Consider the following 14,755-nt stretch of genomic DNA (forward strand, 5'->3'; position numbering starts at 1 on the left):
CACACTTGATGATTTTTTTGAACTGATTTGTTGAAAACGGATTAATGGTCTCGAAAAATTGTTTTATTAAATTAAGGTTAAGAACATGGATGAAAGGATATATTGCAGATCCAATTTAACATTTGTATATTTCATGAAACCCCACTTGTACATTCGCTCGAATATTAGAACTAAATGTCCCCAGGGAAAACTTTTTCGCTTTTCAATAAAAATATAACTTGGCGATAATTCTCAGCAATGACATTATTACAGGGATGAGCGTCTGGTCGCTTTAGAAGTTTGCCACCCTTTTTTAATCTGTATTTTATTATTCTGTATAACAAGTAACCTTCCATAGTAATAAAGATAGGTAGTGACGCGTTTCGCTTCCCTTTATTTCCCAGACGTACCAGGTTGATTTAAAGCCAAATGGATCGGAGATGGTTTTGACAAATGACAACAAGAGGGAGTACATCGAGTAAGTGTCCATATCTATATTTATAACCGTTTAATTTCCCTTCTGGTTCTTGTATCACTTATTTAAATGACTTCAGAGTCAAACGCGTGCATATTTTTATTATTATTCCCTTAACATTGTTATTTGTGGCAGTAAAAGGCATCAAAATAAACGTGAGCGCTGGGATTTTCAGTGGTATCTTCAAAGAGTACTGTAGATCAACACTAATAAAAAATATAGTTTTAATGCTCTGGCCAGTATTCAATGAGAAAAATTTGCCTTGTTTTATGGCGAGTTTGTGCTATTTTCACGTTGGAAGGAGCATTTTGCTCTCCAAAAGTGAACCACCCTATTCAATGTGATATTTTCGCCGTCTTTTTAAGTGATTTTCGCCGTGTCTCTCCGTGTAGCAATTCTCCATCTTTTCATGGAGAACTGGAATGTGAACTTTTAAACTAAAAGGTTTTTTTTTTTTAATTTTGGTGTAAAAAAAAATCAGGATTTTTTTTCTGTGAAGGGGCATGTTATTTTTATTCATGTGCTTATAGCACATGAATATATATTTAATATTAATATTTTTTTTTTACACAGAGCAGCCAGCAGGGGGCCGGAGCTCTCGAGCTGCTCATTAGATATTCATATATTCACTGCATCCGATCATTACATATGCACGATCTGGTGCAGTGAATACTGGGTCCCCCGCTGGCTATAGGGGGGGGGGGGGGGGCAGCTTGTGCTGCCTGGGTCCCGGGGAGCCCACCTCCCCTCCACATATGTTCTGGGGCAGCCAGGGAGACTTTAATCTCCCTGGCTGCCACCGTCCCCCGGCTCTCTGCCGCGGACGCTCGTCCGCTGCAGGGGTTAAGACTCGCCGCGAGTGGCGGCGAGTCTTAACCACATTGAATAGTGGGAGCAGGAGTGGCAGCGAGCCCTCCGGAACAGGGCGAGTGCATGGCGAGAGAAAAAAATCTCTCGCCATGCACGGAGAATTATTCTTGTTGAATACTGCCCAATGTCACAAAACCCCAGCTCTTTATTTATTTTATTTCCTAAACGTTTTATATGGGATACGGTTGTAAGGTCGACACGATGAAGGTTGATATACAGATAGAGCCATCCTCATCTAGCCCTTTAATAGGATTAAGTGAGCCAGAGCTGTCAGATTTAATCCTTTGATAATCCCCACTGTATTGTTCTATGTATTGTATTGCAGCTGAGAACAATAGGCCTTGGTGAGCCGTGGCTATCCGGAGATGGCTAGTTGAAGAAGGCTCCATCTGTACATTAGGTCGACCACTAAAGGTCGACACATAATATAGGTGAACATGGCTAAGGTCGACAGTATGGGAGTGTCGACACAAACATTAGGTAGACAATGGGAAGGTCGACATGAGTTTTTCATGTTTTTTATTGACAGGCGGTATTTAATACCGTACCACCCACAAGGGCATGGAGGCAAATTTTTAATATACTAGTGTGCCAAGTTCATCGAGGCACCGTGCCCAAAGCATGGCGAGCGCAGCTTAATGATGTGGTGTCCATGTCGACTTACGTCAAAATTTGGGAGAAAAAAAGTGAAAAACTTATAGCGACTTTTTTGACAACCTTCCCATTGTTGACCTAATGCTTGTCGACCTTCCGACCCTATTTCGTGTGTCTACCTAAGCCCTGTCGACCTTTATTGGTTGACCTAATGTAGTCGACCTTCATAGTGTTCGACCATATGACCCATACCCATCCATATGGTAGCGTCATTTTTTGTTGGTCAGGATTAGCTAAACTACAGATTTGTCCTTGTTTAAGCCGTTTTAGTCGCGCCATGGGGGAACATTACAGGAAAACGGTGTAACGCTCCACTGTTTATGCAGATACAGCCATAGTCACACCCAGAATATATACGTATATCATTTTAATCAGCAGAAACTGCTTGTGCGTCCTATTTTGCTTAATTTTGCAAATAAGATGTTATTTAAAGGAAAAAGTCACAAAAGAAGATACTTGGTGCTACAGTGTCACACATTATGTGTAATGTGACTCGTATCGCATGGAGGGTAGATGTGTGTGGACACATCGGTATCAGAATGTTTTTGGACTATGGGAGCACCTGGGGATAATCCACGCGAATGCACGGAGAACATACAAACTCTGCACATATATAGTGTTCATTCTAGCACCCACCATATATGAAAACATGTGCAGTTCCTCTTCCCTGCCTGGGGTGGTGTTTCTAGCACAGGTCTGGTTTGCATATCAGTGCTGATATACAGACCACACTGTGCTAAAACCTCTACAGCAGACAGCGACACCCCAGGCAGGGAAGAGGAACTGCATGGGTTTTCAAATATGGCGGGTGCTAGAATGAACACTAAATATAGTGTCTTGCTAGGAGTTTAACCTAAGATCTCAGTGCTGCGAGGCACTATTGCCAACTACTATGCCAAAAACAGCATTGACACAGCCCCTATAGAAAATGCTGCGGTCCCCTCTATATACATTTAGTGGATACTTAAAAAGCAGTTTTTTGATAAATAGGCCCCTAAATAATACAAAAAAAAGAAAATAATTAATAAGATGACAGCAAAGATTCGCCTATCAGTATCGCCTGTTATTTTAGTGCATTTTCACCCATGCCATTTCACTTTCTTGGGAGGAGCCTGAGGTGGGCAGAATCGGCGTGGACAAAAACAGCGGCGAAATTTCCAAAACCCTGTGAATTTGCTGCAATTTTCCCAATTTACATTATTCGCAGATGATGGATTTTTTGCCCAGGGGGAAAATCAGCATGGGGACAGGAATAGGGCGAGTCAAATTTGCCCTAAAAAGCGGCGAAAGGTCTGGTATTTTTCACCTGGCAAAAAAGTTTTTCTGGAATTGAATACACCCCTATGAAATTAAACATGAGCCACAAGCCCCCAGTAAAATGCCAGATTCATCAATATTGTGGAACAGCCTAGAACATGCCCATAGCTTCGGCGGCTTGGCGGTTAAATAAGAATTGTATCGCCTTGAAGCACAGATTGAGAAGTCAGCTTGACATTACATTGTTCACAAGATGCGGGTACAATCTGCTGCTCTCAATGGGAACGCTCGAATTATACACTGAAACGTTAAATCCGTCACATTATTCCTGATTTTTGTATTTCGAACAAAACCTTCCCGTCTGCCTATTTTACTGACTTGTTCTAAGCGGTTGACTCATCGCGGGTTATAGATACACATTATACAGACTGAGCCTCCACAGGCGATTGTGATTCTCATCATAAATTCAAGGACGGTTCCTATATAGATAATGTATAAAGGTCTGATAAATATTTCATGTGTGCACTCAAGGGGCCAATCTCGCAGAGTGTGAGGACGGAACCGATGTTAGAAAGATGTACGAAGTAGATCATTGAACACATGTTCTATAACAACGCAATACTCTTGGTTATCTCTTCCAGCCTCGTTATCCAGTGGAGATTCGTGAACCGGGTGCAGAAACAAATGAATGCATTTTTAGAAGTACGTATTTCTTTTATTTTATTTTTTTTTGTAATTTGTAAGAACCTTTCCTAATAGTGTCCCCATTCAGTGACCCCCCCCCCCGTCGACCGGATCCGCTCTCTAGCGTAGAGTGGATGTGTACCAGAATTCGCTTGGTGAATACATGTAGGGCTTGTTATCTGACACAGTCAGTCGTCCTGCAGGAATTCCGCTACTTTGGTCTGATTACCGGAAATCTCCGCCTTTCAGCGCATTTCTGGGACATGGCAGTATACCGTGAATGGTATACCGCCTACTAGCTTGTACTGCTGTGACCGTATGTGGTTCTGGATCTACAGTCTCTAGATCAGCGAAAAAGATGGGTTTCATACTCAGACCAAGGCGCTCCCCTTTGTGGACACACACGCGTCCATAATTGTACCATTAAGCAGATCTAGGGTAGTTCTCCACATACATAGACTGGCCGAACCCCGAGTGTAGCGCTTATTACTCCTTCAAAACCCTTTTATCCTTGCAGTGTCTAGATCAGGCCTGGCTGACCAGTTGCTCTCCAGATGTTGTGAAACTACAAATCCCATCATGCATTGCCACAGTTTTCCTAGAAGGTAGTGTTAAAACTGTGGCAAGGCATGCTGGGATTTGTAGTTTCACAACATCTTTAGAGCCACAGGTTGGCCAGACCTGGTCTAGATCGTCAATAGGTGTACTACAAAAGATCGACGTAAAACGAGACATGAGTATTTCATGATATTTTTTTCTACCGGTTTGTTCTTTCTTCACCATCCATGTCGGCATAGAGGCATATAATATAATAGCACGAAGCATGACCATGCAATGCAAGTGGTATGTGTTACACTAATTGGGGGCACATGTCGACAGTTGTCAACATGTGAAAAACCCATGTCGACCTTTTTATGTGCCCACCTTTTTTCATGTCAACCTTTTAGGGTATTGATTCTACTATCTGTTTAATAATCCGACCCCCCCCCCCCCCAAAAGAGTTCATGAAAGTACAATAGGACATCATATACTGTGAGTATATCCGATTACATTTCAGGGAACATGACCCACATTGCTTAAGCATTATGAACACACTGTTCTGCTCCTCCCACTTATATACCAGCAACCCAGGCCACTCTTGGGATTTTAGAACCGGCTGCAAGCCGGGTGCGTCCCAGCTTGTGATCCCTTTTAGACCGGCGGCAGGGCAGGGCCTGAGTCACCGCTGGGAGATGAGAGCATCCCAGCGCCAGCTTTTCCATTGCGGTGAGCGGGTCTGGTTTAAACTGCACGGCAATCTGGGTTGAACTCGTGTTGAACCCTGAGCAGTTGCCAGGTTCAATTCCCGGGTCTCATGATCCATGTCAGACCGTGTACACCACGTGCAAACCCGGGATTTTGCCACACTCCTGTGCAAACACCCGGGTTTGCAGGGCTGGTGCAAAAGGGGTATTAGACAGAAGAGATCACCTGGATGTGGTGGTAATACATTTCCTCTGTGGTTCAAACCAACTTACTCTATAATTCTTTACCTACACACAAAAGTAGAGAGGAAGGTAAAATCTCCATTACACAAGAGCAGTAGTACTGCGCATATCCCGCAGCGTATGCAAACGGTAGCACTGTGCAACTGCCATACACAAGTGCGGTGGTACTGTGCATATCCCGCAGCGTATGCAAACGGTAGCACTGTGCAACTGCCATACACAAGTGCGGTGGTACTGTGCAACTGCCCACAGCATGCGCAGCTGCCCACAGCATACATATGAGCAGTGACACCGCAACTGCGCACAGCATACACAAGAGCAGTAGTACTGTGCATATCCCGCAGCGTATGCAAACGGTAGCACTGTGCAACTGCCATACACAAGTGCGGTGGTACTGTGCAACTGCCCACAGCATGTGCAGCTGCCCACTGTATACATATGAGCAGTGACACTGCAACTGCGCACAGCATACACAAGAGCAGTAGTACTGCGCATATCCTGCAGCGTATGCAAACGGTAGCACTGTGCAACTGCCATACACAAGTGCGGTGGTACTGTGCAACTGCCCACAGCATGCGCAGCTACCCACAGCATACATATGAGCAGTGACACCGCAACTGCGCACAGCATACACAAGAGCAGTAGTACTGCGCCTATCCCGCAGCGTATGCAAACTGTAGCACTGTGCAACTGCCATACACAAGTGCAGTGGTACTGTGCAACTGCCCACAGCATACACAAGAGCAGTGGCACTGTGCAGCTGCCCACATCATACACAAGAGCAGTGGCACTGCAACTGCCCACAGCATACACACGAGCAGTGGTACAAAATGAATGTTTCCGGTGACCCATCTGTCAACACTTTTTCTAATTTTTCTGAGTATGAAAGAAAGATTAGTTGTTTGTATACAGACAGTACTGAAAGGGTTAAGTCAGTGGCTCCCAATCTTTTTGAATCACGGCACCCTAAAGTTTCAGAATTTTTTTTCACGGCACCCCTAGGACAAATGTTACTAATTTCAGGAAAGATATTGAAAAAGTTGTGATTTAAATGTTTTCCTTAGGTCCCACTTATGTGGTGAGAAACCTGATTCACTTCACTTCTGTTTACCCACATATTTTTAATTTGAAGCCACAAGCACTGATTTTGCCTATTGCATTGGCCATAAATAACTTGAATTGATTTTGGACCACCAACCTGAGGCACCCCTGCAAGTGCTCTGAGGCACCCCAGTTTGGGAACCACTGGGTTAAGTTATTGCTCTTTTACATCTATAGACTGGAAACATGGCTGCAGAATAACACAAATATGTTTCTGATTTATAGGGATTTACTGAACTCATTCCTATTGATCTGATAAAGATCTTTGATGAAAACGAGCTGGAGGTATGTACAGTAACGTGTATTGTATTTGTGTGTTCTCTGTATAGTGTGGTCAATCAGCCGCTGTCATACAATCCTCATTGGACTATTTCCCCCTTATTTGCCTAATATATAGAGAGGAATGTATAAAATATTTAGGTGTTGGGACTCTACGTAGTTTTCTAATTGGAGCTATATGAACACATTTCCATTGTGTGACGATACCCCTGAGTATCATCCTGCAGCTTCTGTTAATTTGGTTTTCATCATATTTTGTTCCGACTCATAACCGTTTTTAGTTATTACAATAAAACCATGCCGTTTGGATCCCTGGTTTGGTTTTGGCCAGCTTAAAGGCTATGTTTATATGGTGGTTCGCTCAGCTCTTGTCCAATGGGCCCTGCATTGTGTGTGTGACCACATTTGCACCAGATCCAGGTCAGCAGTGTCTCCTGGCAACAGACTGCAGTATTAGGGGATGGCACCTCGATTGATAGTTTGGTTAAAGCATGATATACATTATCTGCTATATCCTCTGCGGTATCCGGACGGCGGATCATCACGGTGTTGGCCGATAATACCATGGTCGACCACTAGAGGTCTACAGGTTTGTCATCTTGTTTTGATTGCAGTCCACTTGGTTCCCACAAGTTACAGCTTCTGTTATCACCTTACTGCTAGCTTCAGTCCCGGCCCGTCTATGGCCATCCAGCTGTACAGGTCCTGGGTTAAGCTACTATGGAACAGGCTACAGATGGTGTTAGCAATTGGTTTATCGGAGCTTGGAACGGTGCTGCATTTTGTTAAAATTTTGGTGTCAACGGTAATTTGGTTAAAATAGGATATCTCTACAATAGTTCTGCGGTACCCGTTGGTAAATTGTCCTGATACATCTATCATATCTTTAATCAGTTATTTGTGGATGATTTTAGATGTTTTAGTTAATCACCACTTATTAATGTAGTGTTCAGCCCCTCTTATGCTATAGCCTTGCCTCCTCCTCCAGCTAGTAATTAGAGATACCGGGAGAATGGTCTTAATTGCTGCATTCATTGTTCCTCTTCAGCTTCTACTAATTAATAAAAGGGTAGAACGTTCTCAGCACTTACATAGTCTGCATCTGCGTGATTGACCGCATCTACAGTACGTCACCTATACAGGACTGTTGGTGACGGACTATGTCATGGCTACAGGAAATCATACAATGTATTAATGCAGCATTGTGTATCTGTTTGTGCAGCTCCTCATGTGTGGCCTGGGAGATGTGGATGTCAATGACTGGAGACAGCACACACTGTATAAAAATGGTTATTGTGCAAACCACCCGGCAATCCAGTGGTACTGGAAGGTAAGATCTCGTTCCCACATTATGTCCTGCATCAACTTCCGAGTGGTTTGTGTGTTGCTGTGCAGTAATATCAATTATTTAGTGGATTTTCCGTTATGATTTTACCAGGTGATTATGTGAGTGGGGCGGTGGGGGGGAATGGAGACAGCAGGAAGCCACAGACTGAGAGTGATATAGTGAGAGGAGCAACAAAGAAAATATCGGGAGATTAGTGATTTGTTAGTGAGGACATGGCTGCATGTGACAGGGACAGTGATTGCACATATATGTGTGTGACTAGCAGGGTAGTATTCAATGAAAACTTTTCACCGTGTGCAGCGAATCCTGGTTAGGATTTGCTGCACATTCTCCAGGCTGGAGTATTCGTCACCAGCCCTCCCTCTACCCCCTATTCAACATGTCAGGGGCTCGCTGCCCCTGACTGCGAATTTGTACCCCCCTGGCAAATGCGGCAGGGAGATGGCTGCCTCCCTGCCTGCACCGGACGCTGCACACAGCAGCAGGGGGGAGAAGGAGGGCTGGTGAGGACACAGGGCAGGGGGGGGGGGGGGTGCAGGGAGCGCTGAGCTGGTCCCGCTTGTGCAAATGTAATGAGCGGGACCCAGTCCAGTGAATATTAATGAGCGGCTCCACGCACCCCTGCTGACGTCATGTAAAAAAAAAATTAAATATATATTCATGTGTTGTAAGTACATGAATCTAGCAGTGTCTAGTAGAGATAGGTGTGTGACTAGTAGTGTCTAGTAGAGATATACTGTAGCGCAGATGGGTGTGTGACTAGTAGTGTCTAGTAGAGATATACTGTAGCGCAGATGGGTGTGTGACTAGTAGTGTCTAGTAAAGATATAGAGCAGATGGGTGTGTGGCTAGTAGTGTCTAGTAGAGATCTAGCGCAGATAGGTGTGTGACTACCACTGTCTAGTAGAGATATAGCACAGATAGGTGTGTGACTACCACTGTCTAGTAGAGATCTAGCACAGATAGGTGTGTGACTACCAGTGTCTAGTAGAGATATAGCGCAGATGGGTGTGTGACTAGTAGTGTCTGAGTTGCTAATGCTCACAACATTGCTTTCCTTTGTAATTATACAATGAATATTTCTGTCAGGCTGTGCTGCTGATGGATGCTGAGAAACGGATTCGATTGCTGCAGTTTGTAACCGGGACATCTCGCGTGCCTATGAATGGATTTGCTGAACTATACGGTTAGTTATTTTTTATATTTACTGATTATGTTTTTATGTTCGAACACTGGGAGAACATCCCATGGTACATACGCAGTAATCTAGCGCCACCTAGTAGTAGACGTCTAGCAAAACACTTTAATTCCCCTATAAAGGTGAGGAGAGATTCCCTGTCCGACGCGCATACATTTACTTACACAGGGGGGCGGTGTGGCCGAGATGGGGGCAGGCAGTGCATGGGTGCACAGTTCAGGCGGGAGGCAGCAGCGCGGAGGTGTAACCTCTGAGCACATCATGCTGCGCTTACCCTCACGTCGGGGTCGGGAACACCACCCGCTCAGACACTGTCTGGCATTGGACTGTGCATGCGCAGTCTAATCTAAAAATCCTGGGATTAGACTGCCTTAGAGTCCTCTGCATCAGCGCTAACCTTATCTCTCCTCTGCAGCAGCGCTAACCCTGTCTCTCCTCTGCATCAGTGCTAACCCTGTCTCTCCTCTGCATCAGTGCTAACCCTCTCTCCTCTGCAGCAGCGCCAACCCTGTCTCTCCTCTGCAGCAGCGCTAACCCTGTCTCTCCTCTGCAGCAGCGCTAACCCTGTCTCTCCTCTGCAGCAGCGCTAACCCGGTCTCTCCTCTGCATCAGCGCCAACCTTATCTCTCCTCTGCAGCAGCGCTAACCCTGTCTCTCCTCTGCAGCAGCGCTAACCCTGTCTCTCCTCTGCAGCAGCGCTAACCCTGTCTCTCCTCTGCAGCAGCGCTAACCCTGTCTCTCCTCTGCAGCAGCGCTAACCCTGTCTCTCCTCTGCAGCAGCGCTAACCCTGTCTCTCCTCTGCAGCAGCGCTAACCCTGTCTCTCCTCTGCAGCAGCGCTAACCCTGTCTCTCCTCTGCAGCAGCGCTAACCTTATCTCTCCTCTGCATCAGTGCTAACCCTGTCTCTCCTCTGCAGCTGCGCTAACCCGGTCTCTGCTCTGCAGCAGCGCTAACCCGGTCTCTGCTCTGCAGCAGCCAAACCGTAACACCCTACCCCCGGTGCCTAACCCTCCTAGTGCCTATCCCTAACCCCGCAGCAGCCTAACCGTAACACTCTACCACCTGAATGTTGGTGTTTTACATGTCCCATCATTACTGTAGACACTATGAGTAGATCACACTCGCCTAGCTGACCGTGATGCAGCACAACCCCCTTTTTTTGTGTGTGTAAGGATGTTTTGCTTGTTTACAGCCCAGTCTATAACAGACTCTTCTGGGACAGTAAGGACAGTATTTTTGCCTGTGAATATTTATTTCACTCTTGTTTTACCGTAGGTTCAAATGGTCCTCAGCTGTTTACAATAGAGCAGTGGGGAAGCCCGGATAAGCTGCCCAGAGCTCATACATGGTAAGTTACTGTATGTCAGGACGGTTCTAGTCCACCGGACCCTAGTGGATGGTAGGGCATGAAATACCGCCTGTCGGCACATGTCGGCTGAAAATGTAGTAAAAAAATTCACGTCAACCTTTTCCCTGTCCACCTTTTCCCTGTCCACCTTTTCCCTGTCCACCTTTTCCCTGTCCACCTTTTCCCTGTCCACCTTTTCCATGTCCACCTTTTCCATGTCCACCTTTTCCATGTCCACCTTTTCCATGTCCACCTTTTCCATGTCCACCTCTTCCCTGTCCACCTTTTCCCTGTCCACCTTTTCCCTGTCCACCTTTTCCCTGTCCACCTTTTCCCTGTCCACCTTTTCCCTGTCCACCTTTTCCCTGTCCACCTTTTCCATGTCCACCTTTTCCATGTCCACCTTTTCCATGTCCACCTTTAGACCCTACTGAACTATTGTTTGTCGACCCTTTGACCATGTCGACCTTTTACCCTGTCGACATTGTGACTGTCGACCATATGACTGTCTATGATGAGTCTGTCTATGACAAGTACGCATACAGAGTATCATCAGATTGAGCTGCCTATCATTGAGGATCCACGGGAGCATTCATCGTTAACGATATAATTGGTACACACTGGATTATAAAAAAAATCCTAGTATACAAGAGTATACATGGCCAATAAAGTGATTCTGATATGCACAATGATATACTGTAGTTATATATACACAAGAATATAATTATCGCACATACTGTATCGTTCATCAGTGTGTACCCAATTTTAGTATTTTATTGTTCCAGTTGTTTTTTTTTATATGGAGAAGTCCATAAGGCAAGCTAACAGTGCAAGTTGTAAGGATATCCATGCTTGGACACAGATGGCCAAATCTGTACTTCAGTCAATTTGATTTCTCCCTCTGTGCTCAAGCAGAGAGATTCTTGAAACCTGGACTGTTCAGAAACCTCGCTGACCTTGTTTGGGAGCTACAGCGACCTTTTAGTCATTTTAGAATCCTGAAATTGGGTTTCAAGCCGAATTGCTCTAGGAATCATTTTCACCTGTAACATAACAACCCTGAAGACTCACAGTTCTCCCTTTCTATTTCAGCTTTAACCGTCTAGATTTACCTCCGTACGACACGTTTGAAGACTTACGGGAGAAGCTTCTCATGGCCGTGGAGAACGCTCAGGGATTTGAAGGTGTGGATTAAAGAGGATTCTCTTTCCACCCTATAAAGACGCAGCCTGCGCCTGGGAACTCTGACTACAATGGACAAGTACAGTACCAGTAATGACCGAGAGACGCTTTCGGGGGGGAAAAAAACGAAAACTTTAACAAGAAGAGAAATGTCAATAAAACAAGACGACAAAGGGTTCAAGTGGTGACGTTTGGGCCCTTGATACATCAGTTTACCTACCGTAGCAACGTTGCGATCGTACGTCTCGTGGTTGCTATCGAAATTTACTTTGCCTGCAGGTGTAATGGAAACCAAACCCACTTCATCTATGATGAGATTTTACTGGTACATGAATGCAGGCCAAAGCGGTTTGAACTGTGCCAACATGAAGCCTTTTCCTGGCCTTCGATACCCAGCCCCTGACTCTGGTCCTGCAGTGCAGTCTCCTCCGCTCGGACGTATGGAGCTCTATGAACTGTGGTTGGTACGCCTCGGATCTTTACGGCAGTTGCAAGATGTATCATGTATACTTAAATTACATTTCAGGAGGACTTACTCTCTCTCTATATATATATATATATATGTGGTGCCAGCCCTTAATTCAGATTTTACCTATTTTCTAATGGCAATGAATGGAACGAATCACTTTGACGGTATAGTATTAACACCCATGTTTACTTTTTAAATGATTTAGACCTATTTTCAAATTTTACTTCATTATAATTAAAGATGTATACTGTGCAAATGAACCGGAGCCCACTTTCTTTTAATTTTCCGATGACCACACCGAAGCCATCTTGGATTCGTCGTCAAGTCGAGCATGATAAGATGCCTCCAGATGTATATCTGTGGTTTTTAGGACTTTTTTTTTGTAATTATTTGTTTAATATTCCCCATCCATTGACTGGTGAGTGCGGAGTAATGCACGATGGGCGGTAATTGCAACATCGTAAAACCATTCATTTTAGCATGTTGAAGTGTAATATTTATACTATGTACATGTATTATAGAACATATACTGGCTGACATGAAGTGCCATTTATTGTACAATGTTGACATTTAACCCTTTGAGAGCCAGCATCTCTGCGAGCGATGTGCAAAATACCGGCTAAAAATCCCAGCGTCGCTCGCGTTTGTTATATAAATTCAAATAAAAAAAATGTTGTGTAATAAAAGATGATATTTCCTATATAAGGTGAACATTGCAGGTCATTGTGATGGACGTAAATGTTTGCTCGCCAATTTCCACACCTATTTTGACAAATTCATTTGGCACTCAAAGGGTTAAGATCATTTAGAGTTTCTTATTTTGGGGGGAGGGGGGCGCTAAAAAGATTTTTAAAGGGAACGCTCCCTTGTGGTTCTGCTGTGCCAGAAGCATTTATTACTAAGGACTGCTGGAAATTAATACATAGTTCCCAAACCATCTCCACGTTTTAATGCTTTATTAACTACAGTAGCTGCACCGCACCCAAAAGGCACTTTACCCGTACTGTCTTTTCTACCGATTTCAAGTAAGTTTGCCGTCTTCTTCAAGGGGTCTTTCCTATCATAACTTCATTTACTGGCTTGTGCTTGACACCGTGCAATTCTATTGCGCGCGTGTGTGTTTTTATAAAGAAAGATTTTATTGGCTATTATTTCAGCCACGCCTATTTCATCAGTTAAAGCTCGTTTACTTGTATACGCTGCAGTACTTTTTGTGTCCAGCAGTCATATCATAGAGCAACGATACCAACAAAACAGCCTGATCATTCACTTGTAGGGCTGAAGTGCACAGACGTGTGAACGATAAAATAAAGGTTTTGGATGCGGTAGGGCGTTTCAAGCCAATGACGTTAAAGGTGACTCTTTGAATCAACAAATATTTGTTTCCCTATTCCTGTTAAACTTGGCTGCTGCTGATGTGAAGAATTGAATGTTGAGCCAAGTCACCCCACACTCGAAAACGTGTCTTTGTTTTGTAAGTATTCCGCTACAATGTTGTTTCGGTATATAGGACCTATGTTGCGTTTCACTCCGTGGAGGCGGAACGTTTTTGTAGTTTAGCAAAAAAAAAATTCCCACTTAAAATTTTTAACGCCATTGTTTAAAAGAAAAATCACAGCGGTCAGAGTAGCCGGTGGGTGGTTGGTGTTATTCTCTCACGTGTTGTTGGGGGTCCTGCAAACGAGGCTGTTGTAATGGCGGCAGAGCTGGCACGGATAGCTAATTTGTGGCTTGCTGTCCCAAAAGCCATCTGTGTGTGCGTTGCAGCATTGATGGGCAACCCACGTGTTTTAAATCACCCCTATGGTCCCAATTCTATTTTGGATATCCTTGGTAATAAGTTATGAAAAAAGTTCTACTTTTTGGGTCCTGGTCCACACTAGAAGTTCACCCAACTTAAAAAAAAAAAAAAAAACCATTGATAATCCAGCTATAGGGAAATTGCTGAATTATCCAGTATCTGTCCAGCCTGTTTCCATAGGGATAGTTTTTATTAGTTGAGCCGACATTCTGGAAACATTTGTTTTGCTAATAAAGGTCTGCTCTTCAAGATTATTGACAATACCTAAAAAAAAAAAAAAAGTGCATCCTACCAGTATCTGAAGGTACCGGTGCTGGTAATTGCCTGTTCTATTTTCATTAGTCACCTTTCATTTCCGGTAGCATGACCCTTATTTGTGATGATGTTGGACTATGCATAGAATCAGCCCCTAAGCTCTGTTTCAAATTAGATCATGAGAACATTGACACAGCACAACAAAGTATTTTAGGAGAGGCGTGCCATATGTAACCTATCCCAGATACAGGTGCAGGGTCTTGGGAGCATGTCACCCTGTATTGCATCACTGTGCCTCCGCCCTTGCTGTGACCGATCACCATGAATATGGGTGGCAGGGTCATGATCATTAAGCATCCAGTGAAGC

At 44.3% G+C, this 14,755-nt stretch overlaps 1 protein-coding gene across 15 annotated transcripts in view; it reads left to right on the forward strand.

Moving 5' to 3' along the window:
• NEDD4L (NEDD4 like E3 ubiquitin protein ligase) overlaps positions 1–13,271 on the forward strand; it is a 314,038-nt gene extending 300,767 nt beyond the window's left edge. For all 15 annotated transcript variants that reach the window (XM_083155253.1, XM_083155254.1, XM_083155255.1 and 12 more), the window contains 7 exons: positions 384–457; positions 3,877–3,937; positions 6,733–6,792; positions 8,009–8,116; positions 9,224–9,320; positions 10,609–10,681; positions 11,774–13,271. In XM_083155253.1, coding sequence (XP_083011379.1) covers positions 384–457; positions 3,877–3,937; positions 6,733–6,792; positions 8,009–8,116; positions 9,224–9,320; positions 10,609–10,681; positions 11,774–11,876 — 576 coding nt within the window. In that variant the 3' untranslated portion in view covers positions 11,877–13,271. The remainder of the gene's footprint in view (positions 1–383; positions 458–3,876; positions 3,938–6,732; positions 6,793–8,008; positions 8,117–9,223; positions 9,321–10,608; positions 10,682–11,773) is intronic.
• Positions 13,272–14,755: the final 1,484 nt, after the last annotated feature.

Source organism: Crinia signifera, chromosome 1 (assembly GCF_055691185.1).
Source record: "Crinia signifera chromosome 1, ASM5569118v1, whole genome shotgun sequence".
NCBI lineage: Eukaryota > Metazoa > Chordata > Amphibia > Anura > Myobatrachidae > Crinia > Crinia signifera.